The 13,808-nt window shown below is 43.8% G+C and overlaps 1 protein-coding gene and 1 long non-coding RNA gene across 2 annotated transcripts in view; both read left to right on the top strand.

Moving 5' to 3' along the window:
- The first annotated feature begins 7,096 nt into the window (after positions 1–7,096).
- LOC123607405 lies at positions 7,097–8,618 on the top strand. The gene is made up of 2 exons (XR_006716732.1): positions 7,097–7,571; positions 8,413–8,618. It is a non-coding gene; the product is annotated as an uncharacterized LOC123607405 (long non-coding RNA).
- Positions 8,619–8,955: 337 nt separating this feature from the next.
- JMY (junction mediating and regulatory protein, p53 cofactor) overlaps positions 8,956–13,808 on the top strand; it is a 108,686-nt gene continuing 103,833 nt past the window's right edge. The window contains exon 1 of the mRNA XM_045496619.1: positions 8,956–11,760. Within this exon, the coding sequence (XP_045352575.1) occupies positions 10,732–11,760 (1,029 nt within the window). The 5' untranslated portion in view covers positions 8,956–10,731. The remainder of the gene's footprint in view (positions 11,761–13,808) is intronic.

Genomic DNA, 13,808 nt, shown 5'->3' on the forward strand with positions numbered 1-13,808 from the left:
GAGAGAAAGGGAGACAGAGGATCCAAAGCGGGTACCGCACTGACAGCAGAGAGCCTGATGTGATGTGGGGCTCAAACTCACAAACTGAGAGATCATCACCTGAGATCTCTACTGAGTCATCACTGAGCCACCGAGGGGCACTTTTGACAATGCATATTCCTGGGTCCTACCCTTTAAGATATTAATATAAACAATCTGGGGGTGAGGTCGGAGAATAGTGCTTTGAGATACTGGTAAGGATTAGAACCAGAGACTGTGAAGTATAAAAACAAGCCTGTAACTGAAAGGTCCAATAGCAGGAAATAAAAGTTTGGGGAGATTGGCTTATATTGGAAGTTTGAGGGAAAAGAGTTGGTCAACAGAATAGTGCTGTAAATTTGAAGAGAAAGAAAGTAATTGAAAGAACAGCAAAGTCAAGAGGGAAAAGAACCAAACACATAGGATGGATTGGTTGGGTGGGTTTCTAAAGAATTTACAAATGTTGCCCGAAGTCCCAAGAATGAAAGTATTGCGTGCATTTAAAATAACATGAAAGAATGTAAACCAAATAGGAGCATGGAGTCTTTTAGAGGTGCAGGTTTGTTTATTTATTTATTTTTAAAAAATTTGGGGAGGCGTCTGGGTGGCTCAGTCCAACTTTGGCTTAGGTCATCGTCTCTCAGTTCGTGGGTTTGAGCCCTGAGTCAGGCCCTCCTGCTGACCGCTTGGAGCCTGGAGCCTACTTCAGATTCTGTCCCCCCTCACACTCTGTCTCAACTGTCTCTCAAAAATACATAAACATAAAAAAAATTGTTTTTAATTTTTTTAACATTTATGTATTTTTGACAGACAGAGACAGAACATGAGGAGGGGAAGAGCAGAGAGAGAGGGAGACAGAAACCGACAAACCCACAAACGCTCAAACCCACAAACTGTGAGATCATGACCTGAGCTGAAGTTGGATGCTTAACCGACTGAGCCACCCAGGTGCCCAGGGGTGGAGGTTTAGAGGACACTTTCACTTGCTTCATTTTACTTTTTCCATAATGAGAGAGTATTACTCTTAATTTTTTAAAAAAATTTTTTAATGTTTATTTTTGAGACAGAGAGAGACAGAGCATGAACAGGGGAGGGGCAGAGAGCGAGGGAGTCACAGAATGTGGAGCAGGCTCCAGGCTCTGAGCTCTCAGCACAGAGCCCGACATGGGGCTGGAACTCATCAAATGCAAGATCATGACCTGAGCTGGAGTCAGACTCTCAACCGAATGAGCCACCCCGTTGCCCTGAGAGAGTATTACTCTTAATAATTAGGCCAAAAAAAAATTTTTTTTAAAGCATCTGAAGGAATTTTTAATTAGGTAACTTTTAACAATCATTATATTGTTATAACTAAATTTTAAAAAATATATTAAAATGTATAAATCCAATATTGTTGGGCCTACAGTAAGTTGATATAATAATGGCATATGAACTCAGGGTTGTAAAACTATTCACACCCTTTGGCCTAACTCCACTTTAAAATTATACCTCAAGGAAATGGCCAGAAAGGAAAAAAAGTACAAAGATGGTCACAGAAACAATACTAATAAGACTGGGAAGTTGGAAAACTCTCAAAAATTCAACAATAGCGTTAAGGTTGAATAAATTGAAGTACATTATCAAGCTGGAAAACTACAGAAGACTGACTAGGTGAATGCACACAAATGTTAACTGAAATTAAATAAAAAGATAAAAAGACAACAACAAAATCCCTATGGAGGGATTGGTACCTATGCAAAACAGAGATCTGTGAATTAATAAAGATCAGAGAGTAAGTAATAGGAAGGGAAGTAAAGAGCTATGACTTAATATTCCTTTTCCATAAAATCTTTTAAAAATATGCATTTTTAGTGGGGGAGGGGGGTACAATCTACAGCAGAATTAACTACCACCATGTTTATTCTTTAATTTTCCGTGGCTGACTACTCCAGTGTTTCTCTCCCACTGAAGCAATGTGAGTTAGCACCCACAAAAATCACTGGGCATTGGGGAGTATTTTTAATTAGTGATGTCAAGCCAGTGTTTTGAAAAATGGGTGCAGCAAAGGATATATTGGAGAAGAAATGGCAAGTATAGATTTATAAAAGACATTCTTTTACTTTCCTTTTCATACCAACCAAGCAATGGTATATTCTTATGTGGTCACTTTCATCAGAACCAAAGGAAAGGGGCGCCTGGGTGGCTTAGACGGGTAAGCATCTGACTTCGGCTCAGGTCATGATCTTCCAGTTTGTGAGTTTGCGCCCCACGTCAGGCTCTGTGCTGACAGCACAGAGACTGGAGCCTGCTTTGGATTCCGTGTCTCCCCCCTCTCTCTGCCCCTCCCATGCTCATGCTCTCTGTCTCTCTCTGTCTCTCAATAATAAACAGACGTTAAAAAAAAAAAAAAAAAAAAAGAACCAAAGGAAAGACCCGTTGGAATGGAATGTTTACATTCTTTCAAAATATGAAGTATCTCAAACATATCAAGAAGTACCGAGTATAATATAATAAACACCCATGTACTCCATACCCAGATTTAGCCAATGTGAATATCTGGAAATCCTCTTTGTATCCCTCCCCAATCTTATTCATCTCCTCTCTCCTCTAAGGAAAAACTATTTGAATCTTGGTGTGTGTCCTGCCCTTGCATTTTAAAATATTTTTACCACCTAACTATAGATCTGTAAATAATATAGAATGTCACTTTGCTGATTTAAAAAATTGAAATGGCATCAGGACATATAGAGCTGACTGCAATTTCTTTTTTTTCATTTAATGTTGCTTTTGAAATATATCCATGTTAATATGTGTAGCTGTAATTAATTTTGTTTCAATGACTGGTATTTTTTAATTATTAATTTTATTAGGAATTATTTTTAAAATACAGAAAAAATAAAGTAATATAGTAAGCAGTCATGTACTTAAGACCCAAGTTCATCATATATTAGCATTGTGCCAAAATGCCATACTAATCCAGACCTTTTTTAAAGGAAGAACATTTTTAGGTACAGTTGTATAGCTTCCTGGGTGAAGTGAGGAAGAACCCAAACCCCATTTAGTATTTAGCTTAGAACTTACTTTAGAATGTCAAATCATTTCAAACAAAATAATGAAGCCATACCCTGAAGATCTGCCTCAGGAGATTCTCAAAATATGTCTATTTCTATTCCTAATTTCTGAAAATTATTCATGATAATCCACTCGAACTGAAGCCAATTGCTAGAATGTGAGCACTACATCATACACATATTTGTGCCCTAGATGTGTCATGAATCAGTGAATAAATAGTTCCAAGTTTTTTTAAAGCACAGATGGTGTTTGTGGCAGCCATAAGAATGCGTCTCTCGGATCTCCAAGCATAATATCGATGGCCTGGGCTGCTATGTTATGAATCTACTACACTTCTCATAGGCTGCTCCCAGCTAAGGACTGAGTGAGGCAGGGAGAGAGGAAACTCCCCTGACCGATGACCTTGGCTTGAGGACTCCCCATTGGCCTTGTAAAAACTTTCTTCAACTACTTTGTACTCTAAGATGCTTTCTGTGGAGACTTCCTTTCTTCCCTCTCTCCATCATAATCTACCAGCTCTCCCCCTGGCTCTGGCTGCCTATCTATTTTCCCTCACAGGTGTTTCCCTCCAAAATCTTTCCCACATCTAATCTTGGAATCTGCTTGGAGGATCTTCAGTAACACAGTGGTTAAATGTATGGGTTTCAAAGGATTCTCTAGATAGGTCATTAAGAATAAAAAGAAATAATTATGTGCTCAAAGATTTAGGATACAAATATTTAGGATTAGGATCTAGCTCAAGGATGTAAGTGATGACAACTTAAAGGTTACTTGAGGCCAGGAGAAAGATTATGTTTCCCAGGAAGGTCCAAAGGATTTGCCATTCATCAAGAGTGTTAGAAATGAGCTAGTACATGGTGCCCCAGCATCACTATGAAGTGTAGTGTGGCTCTCTTCTGAGGCCAGGGCTAATGGCAGGAGAAGCAATTACAGAACTTAACTCACTGATAGCAGTGAGGATGAAAAGGCCCTGGAGTAACAAAGGCTGGTGGTAGTATTTCACCACCAGAAGCCAGAGGGTCACAGTGTCCACAGTTATGGGAGGGTTAAGAGAACACAGTGTCTTGAAGGATAAAATAATTGTGCAGCCAAAATGCACTGCTTCATATACATAGTCAAAACAGAGCAAGAGTGGATGAGTAGGAGGTTGAACGAAGTTACCCCAAAAAAGTCCTTTGCCCAGTCTCTGGACCCGAACCATTTTTCAGTTTTCAGACCTGGTGCCCAATGACTGAAGAGATGATTGGGTCTCAGGGGGAAGGACTCTGTAATACATAAAGATTTCCCCAGTGCTTCTCCAAAGGGATCTAGGCCATGTATGGCGTGAGTGTTCACTGCAGAAAGGGAAACTTTCAGACATTTCAAGTACTGTTGGACACAGGGTCCAAGTTGGTACTGATATTCAAAGACCCAAAACTTTGTCCCAGGCTCTGTATTATAGTGAGGACACATACACAAGGGCCAGGTGATAAATAGAGTCTTACCCAGAGTCTGGGTCCACTCGGTCTCTGAACTCACCTGGTACTCATTTCCCAAGCCCTCCAATATATAATTGGGATTGATATATGTGGTAATTGGAGTCACCCACACATTGGGCCTGTTGGTGAGAGCTCTGATAGTGGGGAAGGCCAAGCAGAACCCTCTGATACTGCCTAACTCCCAGCAAGATAGTGTTACATCAGAAACAGTGTAACCCGGGAGAGGGATGGCAGAGATTAGTGCCACCCTTAAAGATGCAGGCATGCTGGTCCCCCACATATCTCTGTTTAATTGGATGGTTTGGTCCTTGCAGAAACCAAATGTATCTTGCAGACTCCTGCTAGCTCAACCAAGAAAGAGCCCTGATCGCAGTCATCCAGCCAGATGTAGTTTCTTTGCAAGGACAGATAATATGGTATGTAGTATGCAGCCACTGGTTTGGTGAGTGTATATTCTTCTATACCAGTCAGGAAAGATGATCAGAAATGGTTTGCTCCAGGGCTGTGTTAACTCTCCCACCATTTGTCATCGTGTAGCCTGAAGACATCTGGACCATCTGGACATATCACAGAACATCATATTGATTCATTACACTGATGACATGATGACAGTCTGGCAGATGAGTAAGTAAGAGGGTACTAGAGTGCTAGAGAATTGGTAAGACACATGTACTCCAGACGGAGAGAGACACACTCTACAAAAATTCAGGTACTTGGCAACTCAGTAAAGTTTCTGCACATCCCACAGTCAGGAACATGCCAAGACATTCCCTTCAAAGTAAAGGGAAAATTGCTGCATCATGCATCCACTGTTACAAGAAGGAAATACAATGACTGTGAAGCCTTCTTGGACTTTAGAGGTAACGGTCCTAACTGTAGAGCAAGTAGCCCTGCTGTTTAGAACAATGATTTCAGCACACTCTATGGTATTTGAGATGTCAGTAGTACAAAAAGATACGACAAGAAGTTAATGACAAGTCCCAAAGGAACAACCACAACTCAGGCTCGTGGGGTTATGGAACAAAGTCACCCCATCTGCAGCAGAGAGTTATGCCCCTTTTGTAAAATAGCTCCTAGCATGCTACTGGGCCCTGATAGAGTTGAAAGGCTGGACTTTGGGATGCCAAGCAACCACAGTCTGGAACTGCCCATCATCAGTTAGGAACAAGTCATAAAGTAAGCAATCCATCATAAGATGGATATGGTACATTTGAGACTGAGTATGAGCAGGAAAAAATGACGCTGCCAGGGGCATGAATAGTGGATCCAGGACCTCATGGCATCCACTATGTAGGAGTGTCCCTTCTGAGTTCACACCAGTGGCCACATGGATCTCCTATTCAATCAACTGAAGAAGGAGGAGTCCCCCTCCCCCACGTGGTTTATGGATGGGTGATTCAGTATTAGGCAAAAACCCAAAGTGGATGCTGCCTGCATTATATAACTTATTCAAGGTGGCTGTGAAAAATGGTGATGAGACTCTTTGTGAAAGAAAAATCTTCCCAAAGGGCAGAACTTCAGATGTACCTGGTCACCTACTTTGTGTGAAAGGGAAACTGGCCTAGAGTCAAAACATAGATGGGCTCTGGCCAATGGGGAACGGTCAGAAGCCTGGAAGGAGAAAAATACAAATATCGGAGATAAGGAGGTCTGAAAAAGAGACATGTAGACAGACATATGAGAGTGGGAACAAGGTGTGAAGATTTTTATATTGTATTTTAATACCCATCAGAAAGCACCCACATGGTCTGAGACCCAAATGACCAAGCAGACAAAGTAACTTGACTAGCTGACATTCACTGGCATGATAGGCAAACAGATGACATGATCACAGTGAAAGAGATAGACACTTTGCATAGGTCAAAAAACATGACTTCCACTTATGAAGGTCAATCTAGTGATTATCTGCTTTGAATCAATCTGCCAGCAATAGACACCAATGTGGAGACTAACTGGCCACTTGGTAGCAAATGGTCTACAGGGGACCATTTTCATCCTGGAAGAGGCAGTGGTTTTTCCCACAGGACTAGAAACTTAATCTGGGTACGGGTTTGCCTTTCCTGTGCACTATCAAGCCACTTATAGAATGCCTGATCTACAGACATGAAACAACATAAGATCCAATCAGGGAACTCATTTTACAGGTCCAGTGATCATGTCATATACTGTGTCATCTAGAAGCTACTGGCTAAATAGAGTATTGGTGTGGCATGTTGAAGGTACAGCTGTAGCATCAGCTCAGCGGCAACACCCCAAAAGGATGGGGGTACCATCCTCCAAGACATATATAAACATTGAATTACAGAACTTTATATAGCACTATGTCCCCAAGAGGAAGAATACATGGGTCCATGAACCAAAGGATGGAAGCAGGAGTGGCCTCCCCATCACTTTGAGTGACCAACTGAAGGCCCCACAGCTCTGAATTCTGCAAGGTTAGAGATCCTGATGTTCAAAATACATATGCTCTTGTCACAAGATAGCCAAGACCTTATTGAACGATAAGCTACAGCTGCCACTTGAACACTTTGGGCTCTGTGTGGCCAGAAACTAGCAGGCAAGAATAGGAATCACCATCTTGTTAGGGGTAATTAACACAGCAGAAGGAGGCAGGGCTTGTGTTACTTGATGGGAGAGGGGAGGAACATGCATGGAACTCAGGTGGCGACTGGGTGCCTCTTGGTACGTACTTGCCTAATTGTGACAAATGTAATGATGTGGTAATGGAGGTAAGGTCAGGTAAACGCAGGTAAGGTCACCAGGAGCTCAGACCCCTCAAGAATGAGCGTTTGGGAAACACCACCACGTAAACCACTGAAACCAACAGAGTGAGGGATTTTAGAGCAGGCAGTGGAGAAGGGACTTAATGAGTACCAGTTTTGGCTGTGAGACCAACCACAGCTGTGGAGGCTATAGTCTCTTTACTTCCTTCTTCTAACTTTCCCCTCAGGAAGAGGAGCCAACCAGAGCCCTGACGGGGCCGCTCCCCACATATGTTATGAAGTAGATCCACGGACACACAAGGTAAACTGGCAGATGTGGGGATGTGTCAATCAGATCGTCTTTTAAGAAAGGACTCACTCTGCAGCTGCAAGGAATGTGGTTAGCTGGCTGACAGTCTCTCCAGCTGTTTGTGTCTTCAATTTCTGGTTACCATCCTATGCTTTTCTCAGGGTTGTCCCCAGTTAATGACTGAGCAAGGCCTAATCATTTCTACTCAATGGGGGAAGTTTAAAGAATAACCTTTGTTCTGGAGCTCCCTGTTGGAGTAGCCTGCCCAGTCCTGCTTCTGCCCCTTTTCTTTTACAGGTGTTACTGCCCGCCCCCTCCCCCGCCCCCCATAAACTTTTGCATCTGCTTCTGAGAGAATCTAATAGAGACAGATGCATCCATTAGGCCTCTGAACTCAAGTCATTCCCTGTTCCCAGTCCTGGGATGTGTGACCCAAGTAATAGAACTGCTGTTTTCTCACATGTTAAACTAAAGACTTGTTCCTTTCATAAGTACATTACATGATTGATGTGAGGATAAAATGAAAATGTGCAGGAAAATGCTATGTAATTTGAATATTGCTATGTAAATGATTACAGTCTTTATTAAAAGGCCTACAGAGTTAAATCATTTTGCAGATTACCTAACAGTCCTCAATAGTTAAAAAAAAATTCACACAGATAATTGTTTTCAAGGCCTTTCAAAGCTGGTAAGGTGATGTGGTTTTCTATGGCGTTACTAACTCCTAGGGAGTAATTTATATACTCAAAGATCTTGCTTGACTGACAATCAGATGCATACCTAAATAAAGAATTGTTCAGTAGTATACAGTAAGCTGCCATGGGAATTTTGGTTTCTTTCTTTTCATTTCTAGGATAACAATTACTTAGAGGAAATGAGAAACATCGAAACAACCCTTTTGATCAAACACAGTGACCAGAGTATTTGGGGAAAATGCTTAATACCTGTGTGACCACCAAACAATGTTCTCCTGCACTATTGTGATCAGACACAATTTAATATCTGTGGATAAATATTGCAATTTTAATAAACATAATAAAAATATTTCCTATGAACATATCCTTTTAATGCTCATTCTTGGTATTCATAGTTATCTGTAATGTACTATGACAGCTAGTGATCATGTCATCACTTTTTATCAGAAAAACTTTTAGTGGTACATTTTTAGCAGAAGACAGGAAAATAATGTTTGCTTACCTGGTGATACAGATTTGCAATGGGTTTTCTGTCTCTCTTCCTGCCTTTTGAAAGTTAGATCTCTGATTTATTTGCACTAGAGTGTTGGCACAAGTTCGGTTACAAGACTTGAAAGTTTGTGGTTCCACATAAAGAACAGTAAAAAAAGAGTTAAAAAATCTGTCCTTTCCCCTTTTTGCTCATCCTGCCCCAATTTTTTTTTTTTTTTTTTTTTTCGGTACAAGTAGATCTACAGTTCTACAATGTCCTCCTGAGTGATAGGGTTAAAACTTTTGGCTGTTTATTCAGATGTCAGTATACTGAAGTAAACCTAGATAATGGTTTTAATCCAAGTGGTTTTGCATAAATGGGGCGCCTGGGTGGCTTAGTCCGTTAAGCCTCCAACTCTTGGTTTGGGCTCAGGTCATGACCTCACAGTACAGGAGCTGGAGCTTGGAGTCGGGTTCTGAGCTGACGGCACAGAGCCTGTTTGGATCCTCTGTCTCTCTCTCTCTCTCAAAACAAATAAACTTAAAAAAATGAAATATGGACAAAAGTAAAAGAATTCCCATGGTACTTTACTGTGGATGCAGAATACCTGCACTATGAATGGAGTGCTAATGCGAAAGAGAATGCCAATAATATAAACTAGATAAGATCCACCAGGCAATTTTAAAAATTTGTTTCGTCATCGTTCAGCATAAGTAGAATTCTTCAGATTTACAGATTTTTTTTTTGTATGTGCATTCTGTGATCTCTGATAATTGAATTCAACTTCAAAAGGGTTTAAGCCAGTGACTTCAAAACGAGGTTCACAGAACAGTACACAATGATGAAATCAGAAGCAATAAAACACGGCTGAACTGGAACGTAAACATTCATACTATTAGGACAAGACTGAATTTTCATTTAATTTAGTTTTGGAGTTCTCTTGGGTTGTCTTCAGACAATTCTCTTTCATATCTTAAACGGTGTCTCAAGAGTGTTAGGGAGAATCCAACAATCTGGGGTATCCTAGTAAAGTTTAGCACATAGCTCCTGTGATGTTATCGAGTATTTTCTGAATATAGGAGTTATCGATACCGACTTCCACCAGAGCGAAAGCAAACACATTTACATTTCAAGGTGCCTTTGAATGACGGGGCTTCGAAAAATCTCAGTTCCTCCACCTTTGTTCCTTCCTTCTCGAGACTCCGAGGCACCTGTACCGCAAGGCACACCTGGCACTCCGACCGTCTCCAGAGCCAGCAGACTGAGTGCTGCCAACTGCCGGCTCCAGTCTTGGGAGAAGGAGTCTGCGCGGAAAGATGGACAGAGTCCTGCGCGCGGCCGCTTGCAGGCGAGGGCGGGGGACGCCGAGGGGCGGAGCCGGCGCGCGCGCACAGGGTGTGCGCGCCGCCGCCGCGTCACCAGCGTGCGGCACGTGCCCGTGTTTACGTCCCTCGTGGAGCAGCCTACGTCAGCAGCCAAATGGCAACATTGTGGCGATTCTGAAGCTCAGAGTTTAGGAGACGCGTCTCTCCGTCAGGCCGGCTCCGGGCGGTCGGGAAGAAGAGAAGAAGGAGGAGGGGCGGGGAGATCCGCTTGGAAGAGCGGCCGGTCTTGACCGCCTACCGGCCTGCCTGGCCCCGCGGGACCCGCGTCTCACCTTCAGAGAGCCGAAGACGCAGCACCGCGGCCTCGCGCTGGGGGCGGCCGGGTCGGACGCGAGGCGCCGCCGCAGCACGGGGCTTGTAAACAGATCCAGCCGCACGTGACCATGTGAACTACCTGCTCCGGGGACGCGTATTGTCTTTCCCGCGAGCCCCGCCACAAAGAAGCGCGGCGGGTTCGAGTGCTGAGGGCCGGGCGAGCAAGCGGGGAGAACCGGCTGGCGCGCTAAGATGGCCGAAGGCGCCCAGCGAGGGTGAGCAGGGGGCGCGGTGCAGCCAGCCGGTGAGTCTTCGGGCGGGCAGGGCCCTCGGCGCCTCCCCCGCGGCCTGGCTCCGGAGCCACCATGTCTTTCGCGCTGGAGGAGACGCTCGAGTCGGACTGGGTGGCCGTGCGGCCCCATGTGTTCGACGAGCGCGAGAAGCACAAGTTTGTCTTCATCGTGGCCTGGAACGAGATTGAGGGCAAGTTTGCCATAACCTGCCACAACCGGACGGCCCAGAGGCAGAGGAGCGGCTCCCGGGAGCAGGCGGGGGCGCGAGGGGGCGCGGAACCCGGAGTATCCACGTCGGACGGGACCCGCGGGCCGGGCAGTCCAGCTGGCAAGGGCCGGCCCGAGGCCACGTCCTCTGCGATGCTGGGCAGGAGCCCGGGACCTCGGAAGAGTCCGGTCTGGGCGGAGGGCGGCTCTCCGCGGAGTGCGCGCAGCCTTCGAGGGGACCCGCTGCTGCGGAGTCCGGCCGGCAAAGGGGCGGAGAGCCCTCTCAGAAGCCCAGTGCGGGCCCAGACTAGCCCGGTTCGAAGGGGATCTGAAGGCAGAGATGTGGCGGGGGCCGCCCCTTTGGCGCCTCCGGAGGCCCCGGTGTCCTCGGTGCGAGTAGTGAGCGCCTGCGGGGCGGTCTCCGAGGAGATCGAGGTGCTGGAAATGGTGAGGGAGGACGAGGTGGCCCCGGGAGCCCTGGCGCTCTCGGACGCGGAGCAGCCGCCGCCTACCGCCGAGCTGGAGTCTCCGGCAGAGGAGTGTAGCTGGGCTGGGCTCTTCTCCTTCCAGGATCTGCGTGCTGTGCACCAGCAGCTGTGTTCTGTGAACTCGCAGCTGGAGCAGTGCCTACCCGTGTTCCCCGAGGAGCCCTCTGGCATGTGGACCGTGCTGTTTGGGGGGGCCCCAGAGATGACCGAGCAGGAGATCGACACTTTATGTTACCAGCTCCAGGTCTACCTGGGCCATGGCTTGGACACCTGCGGCTGGAAGATCCTGTCCCAGGTACTTTTCACTGAGACCGACGACCCTGAGGAGTATTACGAAAGCCTTAGCGAGCTGCGGCAGAAGGGCTACGAAGAAGTGCTTCAGCGGGCCAGGAAGCGCATCCAGGAGGTAAGAACCTAGTCTGGGCTGCAGCAGTCCTTACTTTTGGTTACTCACTGCCGGGGGTTGAAACCTCAGTCTGGACTGTGCGCATTTGGGAAACTTGTTTTTCTGGACAAGAGAAGAGGAAGAAGATGGGTTCCTTACCATTCTCCCCCTTACTTCCTTTCAGTGGTAGGAAAACCGTGCTTTACCTTTATTGGCCCTCTGAAGGAACTTTGATATAAGTCTTTAGATTTTTTTCTTCCATTTATCAAATAGGTTCTATATAATAAGAGTTCGGTTTACTCCTCCGTGCTGGAAATAAAATTAGAGCCACTGAGGCCAAAGGCCTCAGGTAAATGGACACCGTGTGTTCATTTCTCTCTTGCCTCTCTTTCCAGCAATAACTGCCCAGATGTTAACCCTACTTTTCTGGTCCTGTTCATTTACTCATAATAGTTTGTCTTTGGGAATACACTTGGTCTTTTTTTTTTTTTTATCTTCATATGTAGTTTGGCAACTTAGGCAAATTTTAAATTCGTTTTCCTCCAAATGAGTGGCCTGTCTAAATGAAAAGGCACCATTCTCCATTGGATGCAAATGTATTTTTAAAGGTTTATAACTACTCTCGGAATCTCTCAAGTCTTGATAACTGGCTCATGTTTCATTCCTGTTTTAGGAAGGGAAAAAAAGGTCCTGGGCAGGAATGTTTATTATACTTTGTGTCCTTCTAAGAGTAAAAGTAGTACCAAGCCTTTTCAAACTTTCTTAGGCTTTAAATTACATGAAATAATGGAAAAAGTCTGCATGGGTATGCATGCGGAGCTCTACAAGCAAGATAAGATAGGCATAATTTGAGGTCCTGCCTACAGAACAGCTTCTGCTGAAGGAACTTTACTAAAAGAGTATTACAAAATATATTTTAGTTTTTAGGTGGTCTGTATGGTTCAGTCTGTATAGAGTGTGCAACTACTGATCTCCTGGTTGAGTTGGAGCCCCAAGTTGAGTGTAGAGATTACTTAAAAATAAAACATCTTGGGAAAAAAAGATACACTTTAGTTTTTACCAATGGACACTAACAGATATTTCCTCAAAGCTACTATTTTTAGTATTACTACTAATTGAGGTTAGAGGTGGGGTGGGGAAATGCTCCTTTTTATGGTGTTTATATCCCTGACATTGTGTTGTCATCTGTTAACCATGCCTGTGTTTATGTAATACTTGAATCCTGCTATTAAGGCTAGGATGCTCATCTCCTGGTTTCTTCATAGAATAGTATGGTATTTTTCATTGCTAGACTTGGAGACTTAGGAAATAACTTTTTGTTTCCCTAATCCCACAGTGCTCTCTTAAAACTTACTGAATTCAGGTTTTCATTCCTTCCTGTTAGTTTATTTAGTGCTAAGCATCACCCACCTGGTAATGTGATCCTAGAGTCCCAGTGATCTGTTTTTATTTCCACCTTATCATCTTCTGGCATCTGTGTTCTCCCTTAAATTCTTTTTGGAAGGAAGTGACAAATTTTAAATGGTCACATATATTTTCTTTAGAGTTTTGTTAAAACTGACCTGTATTTTTTTTTTTAACTGGAAGGACAAATTAGTGCTTCTTTCTCTTACACTTTTTTGTTACATTTTGCAATTCTTACATTTCTAAAGATGTAGGCAGGTTTAGTTTTAGTTTTGTTGATATTCAGAAAAAGTAATTTTGTCTGGTTTAATTCAAATAGGGTCGAAAATGAGGATTGCCAAAAAATGTAGTTAATTAATTACAGTTATCTGGAACTCTTCCATGGGGGTGGAGTGTTACATATCTTTTCCTAATTAAGGTTATATTGACCATAATAAATTCTCCTTAACGGAGAGAGGTTTAAAGTTTTAAAGAGTATTTTGTGTTCTGGAAAACAACTCAGATGAAGTTTATTGTAAATTCGTTGGACATTAAATACGTACATACATTTTTGGTGCTTCATTTAGTTGGCTTGAACAGTATTTGAAAAATAACAATAACAAATTCACTTATAGTGCTCACCCTGATAGCTACTGGAACTTTATTTTGAAAGAAATGAGGCTTAG

This window comes from Leopardus geoffroyi, chromosome A1 (assembly GCF_018350155.1).
Source record: "Leopardus geoffroyi isolate Oge1 chromosome A1, O.geoffroyi_Oge1_pat1.0, whole genome shotgun sequence".
Lineage (NCBI taxonomy): Eukaryota > Metazoa > Chordata > Mammalia > Carnivora > Felidae > Leopardus > Leopardus geoffroyi.